This window comes from Ciconia boyciana, chromosome 3, assembly GCF_034638445.1.
Source record: "Ciconia boyciana chromosome 3, ASM3463844v1, whole genome shotgun sequence".
Taxonomy (NCBI): domain Eukaryota; kingdom Metazoa; phylum Chordata; class Aves; order Ciconiiformes; family Ciconiidae; genus Ciconia; species Ciconia boyciana.
In genome coordinates, this window is record NC_132936.1 from 73,684,524 (window position 1) to 73,700,236 (window position 15,713).

General features: G+C 41.1%; 1 protein-coding gene across 8 annotated transcripts in view; it reads right to left on the minus strand.

The window, feature by feature from the left end:
* Positions 1–15,713, minus strand: part of LOC140649244 (SAM and SH3 domain-containing protein 1-like) — a 578,691-nt gene that overhangs the window by 19,315 nt on the left and 543,663 nt on the right. For all 8 annotated transcript variants that reach the window (XM_072856149.1, XM_072856151.1, XM_072856148.1 and 5 more), the window contains 6 exons: positions 15,398–15,530; positions 11,027–11,373; positions 6,506–6,577; positions 3,914–4,057; positions 1,595–1,730; positions 414–583 (listed from right to left, as the gene is read on the minus strand). In XM_072856149.1, coding sequence (XP_072712250.1) covers positions 414–583; positions 1,595–1,730; positions 3,914–4,057; positions 6,506–6,577; positions 11,027–11,373; positions 15,398–15,530 — 1,002 coding nt within the window. The remainder of the gene's footprint in view (positions 1–413; positions 584–1,594; positions 1,731–3,913; positions 4,058–6,505; positions 6,578–11,026; positions 11,374–15,397; positions 15,531–15,713) is intronic.

The window sequence follows — 15,713 nt, forward strand, 5'->3', positions numbered from 1 at the left end:
ATGCCTTTAAGAGACACTCTGTGTAGGTGCATCCACATTTCTTCCAAGGATTTTGAAAATTTTTCCATTGATGGATTAGTTCATTGTGGCAGACAAAGTTTTTTTCCAATCTTTCAAACAAAATCCTGCAAAATGGAAATGAATTTGTGGCACATTTTTATTTTTCCAGAAACTAAACACGCAAGTGTCTTTCCCTGGACATGGAGAAATACTAATGCTTACTTATATTCTATAACATTTTGCTATAATTCAAGAAAATCTTAAATGTATCAGAATAAGACAGGTTAAAGGGCTTCAAAAAACACATGTAAACTCATTAAAAGACTAAGAATTGTATAGTTCTTGCAAGAGCTCTTAATTAAGAATTTTCCAAAATACATATATGACCCCTTAAAAACAGATATAGCCGGTACCTTGAGCTTCAGAGAGTCTGTATCATAAGGACTTGGAGTAAAATCAGTGTGAACCCTGGCTCTTCCACAAAAAGGTCCTCTGTAAGGAGGCTCTTCATCATCACCATCTTCTGATTTCACACTCTCCCTGTTGCTGGTTGAGGAATCTGTTGTGCTCACCGTCTGACCACCTGTGTGAGAGACATAGTATCAGTCTGCAAAAAAGAATCTCTTTGTGAAGAAGGTTCAGAAACAGAGACAAGACAGAAAATGGGTCTTCTTTCTATGAAACATGGTAATCAAAGTTAAAAGTCCTTAAATGCTCCTATTTCTTATATACACATGTGATGGGAGAGTTAGTTAATCTACTTTGCTCTCCTGTTTTCCCAAATTCAGCTCCTCAGTATTTAACTGCTGTTTAACTAGTGTCTCATCTATGGTACATCACAGGAGAATGTCATCTTTCTGGGAAGTTTTGCCCACAAAAAAAAGCATAGTGGTGTGAGGAAAATAAACTCTGAATCCTGCATGAGGGTTCCAGAACCCTCCTCATGTCCAGAAATTTGATTTTATGGCAACACTTTGTATTGATATTATTAAAAAAAAAAAGCAGGTGATTTTCAGAACACACTTTCAGTTATTTAAAAATGGAGCTTTCTCTTCAGTTTTTTTCCCAGTACTTTCTTGGTTTCTATTGGTTAGTAATCCATAGTGAAGCAAGTTCACACCATCTGTGTCCCACTTAAGCTCTGTTTTGTGTAGAGACAATCTTAACCAGAGAGGTTTTAAGTAATACTCCTCTAACTAGTTAATGAGAGAACCTCAAGGTCCCTCTGGAGGGGGGGTGGGAAGCCCATCAGGAGTGCCCAGGAGAAATGTAGTGTAAAGATGAGCCTGTTTACTAGTAGCCCAGGATTGTAATTCTCACTCCAATCATTTATATCATAATAGCAGGACCCAGCAGACCCAGCCAGAAAGCAGGATTTCACTTTTTCGGGGCTATGTATAAACACAAAGCAAAAAAGGTCATCTCTGTACCAAAGAGCTTATGGTTCTTTGTAAACCCTTAATGACTAACCCATCAGCCTTTCTACTTTTTAACCACTGTTTCTGCTTTGACTTTCTCTTGATTCTGCTTACTGTGGAGATCTCTGCTCCCTAAAGCCACAGAAATGGAGCAACGCAATTACAACCAAACTTACTCATTGAGCTCTGACCGCTTAAGGAACTCCTCAGGCTCTCTACTGAGCCACCGGCTTTCAGCTTGGGTTTGTCCAGGGAGTCAGTGTCTGGTGGCGGTGACTGTGGAGAACCTGGCATGACCCCAGGGCTGGACTCCTGAAAGGGATTGAACCATTTCAGTTTGGTAAATGAACACAGGCACTGACAGGAGCTGCTTGTTCATCTCCAAGGAAAGAGATTCCGTTTTCCTGCTCTTTATCAGACAGGATGAAACCTTCTATGTTTATCCACTTATTTCGTGGTACTCAGCTGTGGCAGAAACGCCACTTTATTAGGCATGACAGTGGGGACAGGAGCAAACAGTCCAGTCTGAAAAAGCTAGCATTGTAAGTAGAAAGAAACATTACAGAAAACTCCCAATTCAAAGGTTTTAATGACACGATATTTTTGCAAGCAGTACTTGCAAAATAGCTAACGCCAAATTCAGCTATCTGAATCAGGATTTTGTACAAAGATGAATACAAACAAATCAGACAATGCAACTGAGACACACAGCACTGTACATTTTTTTGCAGTGAACTGTTGATATCTTTGCTCATTTACCTTGAAGAAAAAAAAAAAGAATTAACCAGAAAATGCAGCCTGTGCATAGCATAAATACTCATAAACATAAATGCATAAATATAAAGAGATTTTCTACATGTGCAATAGGTGAGGCAATTTCTCTTTTCATGCAGTCAAGCATTAGAGGAAATCAGAAAGGGTCTTTCCTAAATGGAAATTCTGTCAGCCTCTGTGAAGCACAGTCAAAGCAAAGCAGCAGATACTTGTGGCCAGAATAGCTTTTGCTTGGGTTTTTTGAATGCAGGAAGAGATACTGGCACATAGTTTGAGTCATGATGCCAGAAAGGTACAAATATTCTAAAACGACTGTGCCAAAAAGTTTGAAAACAAAAGAACTGTAGCTTGCATACAAGAAGAGTTTTTGTGGAGATGTGTGGTCATAAAACTTTCAGATGAAAGCTATTATTTGCATGCTGCAGAATCATCAGAAAAAAAAGTCATCCCAGCATATGACTTCAGAGGTCAAGTCAATCTTGGAGAGAGCCAGAGAGCAGAAGTATTGCTAACTCACTGCAAACTGATTTCTCAAAGTATCCCTTTCTTAGGCAGACTTTGCAGAGGGGCATTGTAAGGCCAGTCAGACACCAACGCATCTTCTTATCAATATCAAATCATGTTAGACTTTAAAATGTTTTAACTGTAAATTTAAATTAAATAACCATAACTGTAGCACTGCCCCTGGTTACAAATAAGTATGGCTAATAGTCCTACAGGAAAGGGATTCTAACGTTGCAAAGCATTGCATATAACTGGTCACTTTTCTGCCTCTCTATGCAGTCTCCAGATTTTGAAGTTTGGGGTTGTTATTTTGAATCTTATGAATTGCTCCTTTTACAGGCACTAACGCTTTGCATTAATACCAAAAGGCAGATCTGGTGGGGCATGACTCCCTTTCCCATTCCCACTTCTCCACGGCTGCAAGCATCCCCGGCGACTCAGCGGCTGGTACCACTTGGGGGCGATGTTAGCCAGAGAGAGCTCCGCTTTCCCAGCGGCTTTCTAAGCTATTCCTTACACATTTCAAGTGGCAAGATTGGTTTTAAACAAATGCTGACGAATTTTTGACACTCCACCAAAGCAAGGAACGCAAAGTATACCAAAAGGGAAAAAGACAGCAATTGTTCCTAGGCCACTGTAATTCAAAGCCTAATTTACAACTAATGTACTTCAGGTTTGCCTTTAAGAATAAGCTATAAAAATCTGTCATGAAAGAATAATAGGAAAATCTTCTGTGGGATGCCCCTTTCTGACTACATTGTGCATCTGTTTTAATGGGCTGCTGCAGAGGGCAAGCTATGATGGAGAAAAGATCTGTAATAGCAGAGAGGAACCGTGTATGTGAAGTTATGCTGGGAATTTAAACTAAGGTATAAATTGCAGATTAAATATATTACTGTGACTCTGTGTCACAGACCTGTTCCCTTAATAAATAATGATGATAGATAAAGAAATGGAAATATAGAGCGAGATGTGTAATGCCATCAACCACAAGCTTCTGCTGATGAGCTACTCGAATGAAAATCTGAAAATGCATTTTTCATGGTTTGGCATCTTTAGGAAGCCATTTCACAGTGAGGGATTTCATAAAGACATAGGAATAAGCCACATGACATAGTCTTGTTAGAAATTTCTTCAGAGATGCCTTGAAGTATGGGAATCAATACTGATTATCACTTCTACACTATTAAGTGTATTCCACTCCAGACCTTACATACCTGCTCAGACAGAGAGCTGCTGTATTTTTTAGACATCCTTTTCTTCATGGTTTCTTTTACAGACTTCACCTTTTTGCCCAGAGATATACGGGAGGCAGAGGGTGATTTGATCACTTCTTTATAAACAAAGTCTCCTTCTTTGCCCTGCAAAATAAAACAGGGTTTAAGCCTATAAAATACAAGAACCATTTTTTTCCTCAGTCAGCAGTCATTGTAGAGGTATCCAGGCAGACACAGGACGGCAGCATGGTGGCCTGCTTACTGCTTTAAATTCACTGTTGCGACCTTGTGCAAACCACTGTAGCAGTCCACTGTACCTTATTCCTAAGGCTTGATTTTTAAAACCTTTTCTGCAGGTACTGTGTGAAGATGTGTTAGGGTCTGTTAGGATGCCTTTATCCCTTTGAGTTTCAGGTAAGTATTTGACCTGATAGAAAACTCCATGGTTTCAGGGTAAGCCCTCCTGACAGCACATACAACAGTAGTTGTGGCTCATGTTGGTCAATACTATATACAGTTTAACAGGAGTAAAGGTGCCTCTGAGATACTAGCCAAATATATATCTGTGTGTGTATATATATATATATGGATACCTACATTTGGCTACCCAAACTTACTGATTATTTTCAGACAGGCATTCAGTTAACATCTCTTGATGACAGTCTCTGTGGTTTTACTGTGGATTGTTTATAAAAAAAGGCCAAAAAAGCTACTAAATTCATCAACTATGGTAGAAGGTTACACTTGCACAGCTATTCTTAAGACATAAAACAGGGTACTGCCAAACTAAATTAGCTGGTCCATATATAGTGGATGACAAAGACCAGCCTGCTTTGAACGCATTTAACCTTTTATAAACCAGTTTAAGATACCTAGCATTTACTTACGCCACAAGCACACACAAAGAATTAACATGGATCAGTCGACATTTTGCCAAACTTACTTGTATGACTCAGCCCTTACTCAGATTGTCCATGCAGCATGTTAGACATGGTCTTTCGTTCTACAGCGTGTCAGGAACCACAGCAAGGCCGCTCTATTAGAGCTACTACCAGCACCCTCCATTGGCAATGGTGCGCCAAAAATCACAATGCAAAAAGGACCAAAATTTGTTTGGCCAAATAGATTGACTACTGAATTTGGTCTCTGACTTGGTTCAATAATCCTTCTGAGGACAATTTAGGTACATAAGATAACGAACCCTAAAATAAGTGTACACTGTATTCTACATAAAAGATTTATCTTTTTTTTCTAAATTTATATATATTTGCTACTTCACTAATGTTCTCCCCAAAAATTTCTCCGAAATTCAGCTGATACTTCATTTCTCACCATTCTGTATTTTTTCCTTTACAAGTTGTTTGTGATCACAACTTCTTTGGTAACTTTTGGTCTTTTAGCAGAAATTAAGGACAGCTCTTTTCATCTTTTTGGAAAAAAACCTTCAATTTAATGGACTTAAATGTTTTCAAGAAAAAACCCCTTGATCTGTGTACATTATTTTGTGCACTGCATCTCTCCCACTACTGATGCTTGTAGGGAAAAATGTAACATCTAGATTTCACACTTTCCTATATCAAAACCAATCTGAACTAAGTATACCAAAGTATCTACGTTTAAAGATAAACACTGTAAGTTTGGAAGTTAACTTTTTTACTGAGTTGAAAACTGATGAATAAAACAATCACCCACAGTTTTGGCTAATTTAGGAGTAATTTATGATGTTAAGAAAAAATAATCAAAAACCCAAAAACAACCCCAAAAAATCTAGCTGACATAAAAAATAATATAATGCTGGCATATAAAATGTTTCACAATTTAGACTTGATTTAAGTGAAGAGAGAAGTTATCAGAGCCCATGTTGAAACAGAAAAGAAAAACCTATATGGGCCAAATGAAAAAATATGTTGGCAATTTCATTTGATATAACATTCTGGCTCATTTCTGTTCTGTTATTTTTGGCCACGGGCTGACCAACAGTAACACTGGGATGAACATGAGCAACATAAAATGGAATTAAGTAACATAAAATGGAATTAATTCTCAGGGGAGGTGTGTTGTTTTTTTTTTTAAACACAAAGAGCTCTGAGATCAATTGCGCAGCACCCAGCACAAATGGATCCTGGTCTACTCCAGAGCTCTCAGATACAATGAGAAAACAAATAATAAACCTCTTACATAATGACTTCCACACAAATAAGTTGCAGATCTTCAGCAAATGAAAGTTTGCCTCATCGTTCCAAACAGTAAATATTTTTACCAAGAAAGTATAGTAATCATATGTTTTGCCTGGGGTGATGCTCTGAGGAAGTCAGACATAAGAATAGCCCACAGATGTGCCCCGAGATCTGTGCTTTGATCACTTGTTCCTGCCTCTTTACACATATGGTATATAAATACTTATACACACATGGATATGGGTGGGTATGTTATTCTCAAAGCTAAGGAAGTTTGAGGTTAACAAAGACACTCTGCTTTCTTGGATCCTCAAACTGTTATTACAGACCTAAATTACAATTCATTCTATTATAAGGCTATTGCGCATTTCATTTTATGCTATTTCAAGTCTGCGCCTTCTTGTCTTAAACTCACCATTTGGTCAGAACTGTTTCCAATATGAAGAGAACGATTTGTCAAGTCAAATCCTCCAAAGCTACAGGTTCTCTGCAAAAAAAAGGATGGATACAGTTCTATCACAATGATTAGCTCACTCAAAACATCTGTGATTTGGAGAACACCAGTGAAAACACAAATGTCTGCAAAAATGGAAACAAACAAACAAACAAAAGGATGGGAGATCATAAATCAAGAAATCTGTTTAAAGCAAGTTGAGTCATCTGTCTTTTCCAGAGACAACTCCTTGGCCTAAGGTCTGCTGCTGTTGAGTCATCTATTGCCTACTCTTCTTTTTAAAAAGAAAAAAGACTTTGGTCTGAGGAAACTGTTGATCTTATGCATCAAGTTTTCCAGGGTGCTGGCAACTCGACCTCAGCACTCCCATCTGCCTTCATAAATAAGTCCACAGTAGCACTGAAACAGAGAACCACCAATCTTTTAAAGCATTGAATAACCTACCTTCTGGGAATAGCTGCATAGACTCCATTTCCACTGAAATACAGGGAAACGCTAGAGGCCTTGTAGGGCAAGCCTTTGGTAAGAGGAGGGAAAAACCAGCCCAGCTACCCATAAGCATTGTGTCCCCAGAGACTCAGCAAGCCCTGATTCCAGATTAGGTATTTATCGTCACACCTGTGGTGATATGTGGCAGCTCTGGGAGAAAGTACGCTACGTTTACAGTGCCACAATCACGTATTGGTGTGACTCAGTTTTGGCTGAATGCACAGATGCAGTTTATCATAATCATCCTGAATAAAAAAAGAAAATCAGCACTATGACACAGCTTCCCTCCCAGGAGCAGAGGGCAACCAAACTCAGTACAGTTGCATTTCCTCAGCCCACCATTGTTTAACTGTGGCAGACGAATCTCTGCTAAAGCTTTGGTATCACTTGAAAAAAGACCAGACACTTAGGGGGCTCAGAGAGAATCCAGCTTTTGCTTTGTAATCCAAAAGGTAAAACCTTTGACTTTTTATTTGGCCATTGAACAACCAGCTGCACAGTACTCAAGTACCTGGCCCTGCCAGAAGTCTCACAGGGCAATCCAGGGAAATGAAGGTACGGCAGTTACAATTTACGTGCACAGCTTCAACTCTGGGCTCTGCATGTGGGTTGTGAGACAAGGCAGATGTCTATTGGAAGTATTCTCTTCAGAGTTAGAGTTGAGACAAACAGGAGGCAGAAGATAACCACTTGTGAACCGCAAGTTCTTAGGGCTGAACTACCCAACAGAGGAACTTCAAAGACACCTTAAGACTCAACTAAGCATCAGATCAGACCTACAAAGGATTGCTCAATCAGTACCGTGAGCATGTACTTGGGAGACAGTGAAGGCCCACCACCTGAGAACTACCAGTCTGCTTTGACAGTCTTTTAGGAAGAGGCAAGCTCTATGAACTGTGCCACTTAATAAACAATTATATCAATTAGTTCTATTAATGTAAACATTCTTCCTGCTCTGTTCACTGCTAATCAGCATTCATACTAATAGCTTTTAAAAAGTTTTCTTTTCTAGTTTTTATGTTGGGTGCTGTGTACCTACAGTGCTTGGATGACAGTTTTTGTAACCAACACAACTCTACTAGAACTCAAAGCCAGCTTTGTCTAGGCCACACACACATTAAAGAGTGCTGTGATGTAGAATTTTTTTTTTTTTTTTTTTTTTTCCCCCCCCCAGAAGGTAATGTGACTATGGCATAGCTTTTAAAAATTGCTTTTGGAAAGCATTTGAGACCAACCACAAGTAATAAGATCAGTTTTTAAAGCACAGCACATTTAGCTATGAATAACGTCGTCCTGTGGAGTCCATTCTAACTAATTCTACAGCGTATGGTAATCCCAGCAACAAAGAGAGGACATCTGGAACTGCTCTGAGCAAACTTGTCTGTCAAACCAGCCAGAGCTCCTCCTAAAGCAGTCTTCTCAGAGAGCAAAATGACTGTAGGTTAAATGCTTCTGAATAAATGTACCATATTAAGGATGCTTGATGTTTCATTATGGACCTCCCCATACATTTAACATTTAAGTTCCACCTTCAGATTCCAGTTGCGACCCTGGCAATACTGTACCAAACAAAAGGTCTGTGGATGAGGAGAGGGATATTCAATGGAATGGCCATGCAATCAAAAGTATTATTGTTTTGGGAGAAAAGAAAAACTGATGCGATTTGAAAATTTCATGGATGTCCAGGTCACTGAAACAAATATAAATGACAAAAATGAATGGCAAGGCAAGACAGAGTGACCAATTCCACTGAATACATAGGCATTGCAATTTCCCTGAGGTTGCAGCAAACAAACATTAAGCGTTTCTAGGAAGAAGGAGTGGCATTAGTTGAAGTTTGCCAGCTTTTTGCAGTTTCAGGAAGAAGTGTGTTGAAAAAGCTAGTAAGAGCAGCATGTCTCCACCATTTACCCCATTCAAATGAGGCTGGAGGAGCAGTTGACTGAGCAGTTCCTCAACAACAACAACAAAACACTATCCATTTCTTCTCCATTTGTATCTCTGAATTAGCAAAAGTCAGTCCAGATGGTCTTCATAATGAAATTACTATAGCAAGACTACTTATTAGAAGAACTGAAAAGCTTGCTTCTGTCATCTGTATTTACAAAGACAGTTTTAATTATGGGGCATCTCTAGCACATACAAATACGCTCTTTTGCCTGAGATACCCCTATTGTTCAACCCACAGAAGGACGAGTAAGGTTTCTCTTATTGTAATATCCTTATGGGAAAACAATGTCTTTTGAGTACTATGTCTGTGAAAATAAACAGTACCCTGTGAGTGGCAGGGCAAGCAGTCAATGCAGAAGAAATAGTGAAGCTGCCGAGAGAACATTTACGGTATTGGGTAGAAAAAAACTATCTATTTTGTGGCTGAAGAGCAAAAAGTGAACCATGAAGGCTTCGTCACCTTCCACAGGTTATTCAAGGAGACCAAGGCTGTGACTCTTACACTGAGAATACCTCACACCTGAAGAAATGAAGCAGAGGCCTCTCAAAATAAAATCTGTAGTTCAAGAAGAAAAGCTGTTTCTACTGTATTGTTCACTGGAATATCTTGCTTAACATTATGGGTGCACTGCTGTTTCCACCCACTGAAGTAGGGAACATACCTACATTGTCAACAAGACAACAGACTAGCTGGCTCAGCTTTGGAGATCTGGCTGGACACAAAGGCAAGTTCCTAGGAAACTCAGCATCATGGTTAAGGGAACTGTCAAAACTGGGTCACATAATCAGGAAGCAGCTTTGGATCTCTCTGGAGTCCTCAAATCACTTAATTTCCCATTGTACAGCACAATTTCCTTTTTTGGCCACCCCTTGTTCCCTTTCCACAATGCTCTGAGGGAAGGTGCCACCTTCACCCCATGCTAGAAAGAAGGAGCAGTGGCCACGGACAGAGCAGAAGGGGCTTCTGGTGGTGGTGAGCAGCAAGCAGGAGGGCAGTGTCTACACAATGTAAAACTCCCTGTCATTCTGCAGCTGTGTGCATAACAGAGAACACAGAGCTGGGTGGGTGAATTGATGAGATGCAAACTGAGAAGGGGAGGGCCAATATGAGGCAATGACAGCAGGAGAGAAATAGAGCACAGTTGACTAAGGATGCTCTAATCCTCTGAAAATTTTGTTCATCTCTTGGTATCCCTTTAAGAGAAGACCGACTCCCAGAGCATCACAAAGAACATATTTATAGCATCTCAAAGCTCCTCTGATCACCAGTGATCTCAATTTCTGCACTAGGTGAATTTAAAAAGTAGCATTTTGTCATATTTGCTCTCTCTCATTGAGTTATTCTGTACACATAGAAACTGCAGACTCAACAAAACTCTTCGCTGACGGGATTATATCAAACTCTTCCCTTACATCTTAATTACAGTGCTTAGGAGTTTCTAACAGCAAGGAAAGCAGAAGCACTGAGTTTTAGTTAAATGTATAAAGCAGAAAGTGTTGACTGCAACCTCACAGAAACTGGAAGACCACCTTCATGGCAACTCTTTGACTCACAGACTTTTGGTGGATTCTCAAGAGAACCCTTTTAGTACAGCGATCCACTGTGGCAGCCCACTTCCTCTTGGCCTCCTCATCCTCCTCCAGCAGGCATCTCCTCAGGTCCTGCTTGTCAGCCTTGCTTAGGGTCCTGTCAGTAACGGGACGCACCAGCTGTGAGAGGTTGAGGTGACTGTACAGGCTTCTCTCCACCACATAGGTAATATTGAACTCGCTGACAGAAGTGCGCCCTCGTAGCCTTCTGTTTGGGGAGCCACAACCTCCACCCCCTTTCGCTTTGTGTCGCAGTAATTGTAGGTCGCAAGTTGCAGGAGATGCTCCTTTCCTAGCAGGGCGCTGGCAAAGAAAAGCTCTGGAACAGGAATAGTTAGTATCCATTTTCTTCAATCGGATCTGCTTCCTTACACTCTGAATCTCCTCCAGGGACACCAGAAGATGGTGCTTGTGCCTGTTGCTGTCATAAAAGCAAATGCTTTCTGTACTTACCCCATGGCTCAGTGAGCCGAGGCTCTTCTTCATTTCCCCATCTGTCAAGGAGCGGCAAACTTTCTGGGTCTTCTCCTCTTCTGGGTAAGAGAAAAATGTCCCGAGTTTCTTGGGAGGCTTGATAAGGCCACGGCTATCAGTTTTGCTGAAGGTCTTCACCAGCTTCCGGTTAGCTCCCCACGTATCAAGACTGCTGGATGAGGGAGAAGTAGTAAGTGAGTCCGAGTCGTCCTCTGGCTGCTTTTCACAGGAGCCATCAAAGTAGAATTGCTTCTTGTGAACTCCAGAGTAAAGTGCCGATCTGTCATCCAGTATAGGAGAGTTGTCAAGTGAGTGCTCTTCCACACCTACAGGGGACAAAAGCAGCACAATGCATGTCATCATTCATAATTTTCTAAGATGTTTCCCTGTAGAGCCTTATTGTATTTATTTAAGATATCACCCACTTAAAATGGAAGAAAACTCTTCCTGATATAAGCAGCCCAGAAGGTGTTTGCAAGTGGATAAATCTGAGGCGGTTCCTTCCATTTGTGAAGTGAGAGATCTGGGATGAGACAGACGACAGCAACCCATACGTAAACTCATCGTTATTTTAAGTTTCCCTCTTTCATCTGCAGCTAAGTAAGACCACAGATGCTCCCACTAAAAGCTGGAAATGGGATCTGTTTCTCAAGTTTTTCTTCTGATACTTGCATATGATGCTCAGCTCTAGCGAGATTACAATAGGTCAGAAGCATATCCAGGTATTAAAAGCCAAACAAGTGTCTCTCAGGTCCAGTTTTCCAATACCCAGTGCTGCTGCTGCTGCAGAAAGCAGTATTTTCCCCATAAAGTTATGGAGCTGAGCTCCAGGATGAAATTAAAACGTTTTGGGTTTTCAATGAGGGAAGAGGCACCAACTTTAATCACACAGAATTTACTTAAACAGATGCAAAGAAAAAAAAGTAGGTCAAATTCCAGGTGTGCCAATTTCAACAGTGTCCTGGTAATGACAGAAACACTTGGTTTTCACCAAATACATATTCCACAGAAAGGGAAGATGACTTTTTGCAATGCAAGTACTGGAGATGGGCAAACAGCCAGGTCTCCTTTCTGGAGTGGAGAGAAAGGGAATAAAGGACCTGAAATTGCAATTCCTTTTCACATTTATCATTCAAGAAACTTTTCTCTGGTAAAGCAAAGTGTAGGCTCAGGTATTAAGATGCAGTAACAAGGAAAGAGTCAAACAAGAGTATATAACCTCCTCAGTCCTGCCTGACAAATTTCACAGCATTCATGGGTACGTATCAGAAACACACACAGAAATGTGACTCTATTTATTTCTTGCCAAAATAAATTTCTTGCCTGACCCAACTTTGCCTTCATCTTTGATTGCTTCCACAGTCTTACAGCAGAGCTAAATTTGAACCATTACCAAAATACCTATGATTTACTAAACTCGCTCATTCAGTAACAGGGGACACGTTTCAAGATGAAAGATTAGTTGCCCTGTACAGGCTTCCCATCTCACCTTCAGTTCACTCTGTTGGCAAAACATATTTGGCATATATTTGCTGAAACCCAAGATGCTATTTTACCAAGATAAAACAGTGAAGGGATAGTGGATCACATCTGACACACAACTTTCACCCTTGATAACTTCTCTGGGGTAGGTCTGTAGACTGAAGTCTGATTTTTACACCACTTTCACTGGACTGTCCAACTTGCTCTTCTTCCTCCCTGCTTCTCAATTTGAACAGAAAATAGACATTCGCCTGGGACCGAATATGTGCTGATAAACAATTTTAGTCCACTGAGTAAATATGTTTTTAAACAGCTTGTAAAATATGCATTGTGTGTCAACACTGTAACAGATGTTATTTGGAGTGAGTCCATGACACAAAGCCATAATGACACAGATGTAGATGTGATTTGTTTTTAAATGCTATATAAGACTGGTGCCCAGGAATTATAAAGCTTCAGTTATTTAGCTCACCAGGAGCAGACGAACACAAAATACACATGGATTCAGATATTGGCACATTCTAGTGAGCATCAGATCATCCAGATGTATGTATATGTAGTGTGATAACAGAGTCAATAGCAGAAATGTGCAAGAAGCATCTGGGACTAGTGTACTTTTCTTTAAAAACTACAGGAACATATAGTGGAAATTTGGCAAACTTGTTCTCTGTGAAGAAAGTTTTGAGGACTATGAGGAATCTTTATTCTGGGGAACTGCACGTCAGTTTTCAAACCAAGCCTACTCTCACACTTTGTTAAAGGCTGTTGAACACTGATGAATTTACTGAAATTTTACTGATGTTACTCAATCAAATTTTATAGCCAACTCCCCAAAACCTAGCCATCTAGGATTTCACATTACTTCACATTCATAACACAGATTCAAACAGCAGCAAACAGCTCAAGAACCGATCTAGTCAACTGCAGGTAACTTGGAAGGCCAGACAGCAATCCCCAAATACGACCACAGTATTTTTTGTCATCTTGCATATCCAAATGGAAATACAGACCTATATTATGAGATATGGGGATGGACAGCATTTATGAAGCACTTAATTTGCCACATGAAAACTTGGATGTGGGGAGAATTTACTGAAAGAAAAGCCATAGGTATCTACTCCTAATGTAGACTTGGCTACTTAAGCGGCCTTCTACTTATGTAGAAGTTATGTAGAAGTAATCCATGTTGTTATTTATCAATAACTGGTTTCGCTACAGGTTTTCACAAGAGCCAATCTACAAAGGAACTCCAGAGTGCTTAGATAAAATACAAACTCAGAGTTATAGATAATTTATTCAGAAAAGCCTGGAATTAAGACAGAGAAGACAGGAAGGAGATGGAGAAATAAAGAAGCAGAATAAATTTTTTTTTTGAGACACTTGTTAATTCAGTGATTTTTCTGTGGGGGGCAGGGGTGAAAAACTGGAAAAAAACCTGGAAGGAACTGGGACACTTAAGTGAAAGACTGAAGGAGAAAAGGAAACAAGGAGGTGAAGCGCTGTAAGAGAGGGAATAGAGAGCAAAACAGACAGTTAACATGCTGAAAGTCTGGTCAAACTGCAGGAAGGCATCTGCACACTCAGTGGCCCCTGGGCTGCCTGCTCCTGCAGCTGCTCCCACCCCTGGAGCCGCCAGCTGATTGCTCCCTGCAGCTTTCCCCAGGGAGGGAGGGGGTAGGACATGCCTCTCTGGGGTCCTTCTTTCCCCAGAGCAGGGGAAAAATAGCTTTTTTTTTTTTGCCCCATCTCATAAACCATGTTTTTGCTTCCAAGGTAACTGAGCTTTATGCTCACCCTATGAGGTGACAAAACCTTTTCAGACCAAGACAGCTGCCCAGTCCAGAGCTCTAGACTGGCCATGCCTTTCATGCCAGCCAGTGACACCATCATCACGCAGGAGAGAGGCAGGCTAGATCATAAAACTGCCAACACTCTCCTGTCACATACCCAAGAAGATGCACACGTTCTCCTTAAATGCACTAGGAAAGAATCACAATACAGCTTGGCTCACTGCAAAGCTGAGGGGAACTGACATATGATCCCGGGAAGGCCACTAACACAGAGGGGTGCCCTCAATTCGAGTGAGGACTCAAGCAGGGCTGTGCAGAGAGGCTCCTGAGGCTCAGGCTCTGTTAATCTCAGTGCTCACACATGGATACAGGTCATCCGGAGTTAAATCTGCGACATGGCATTCCCAGGGACTGAACTCTGCTTCCCGTTTCCCACCCTCCTCCTCCTCCTCCCTTCTCTCCCCCTCTCCCTTGGCAGCAGGGCTTATTCAGGAGCCAAACTGCAAGCAGGCTCCCCTAGAAGTAGGAGTTAATATTACACGAGGCAGTTGCTACCCCACAAGAATGTCTGATAGAGTTTCTGTACTTTTGCCACAGGATGATGCCATGTGGCACAACTGCGCCACCAACCAGCCGCTACTCTCCCAAAACTAGCGAGAGCTTCACCTGTGTGCCATCCCAGGCCTTGGAGGAGGGAGCAACGTGGTGGTGGCTCTGCTTACCTCCTTGCTGAGCCTGGGGGGCAGCCAGCTGGGATTGCTCCTAGTCTCATTCCCTCCCGAGCATGGGGCATAAAACATAAACCAAGTTCTAATCTCTTAATGAGGGGCTCTCCAGCGCTGCTCTGGGAATACTAGGAGATCAGCAGTAACCACATCCTAGGCTGTCACTTTCCTCCTTCCACAGTCTCAAAATGCAATTACTTGGGTAAGGCATGCACCATAGACAAGGCAGGCTTTCCTACCATCCCTTAAGAACACTCCACCCCTCCCTCCCCCAGCCCTCCACTTTCTGTCCCCTCTCAACAGAAACATGTATTCATACACACAGTTTTAACCATATGCACATTGCTTTTTACCTTCTGTGCTGGGTTTTTTCATTTCTTCCACTCTTATGAGTTTCTTCCTGACTCTGCGAGTAGAATTCACCAGCTTGTGCAATCTCTTAAACTTCACCGACTCCTCTGTTTCATCATCGGATTGTTCTCTTGACTGGCAAAGAAACAAAGGGAATATTAATAAAGTAGTAGTTCCACGGCTTGCTCCTTCAAGTCAAGTTAACCCAGCTCATCTGCTGCGCTGTGTCAATGCAGCTCTGTAACTGGTGTTATATTTTCAGCCCAGGTCAGACAGAAACATTTAAATTAGTGAGGGTTTTCTTTTTTTTCTTTTTTT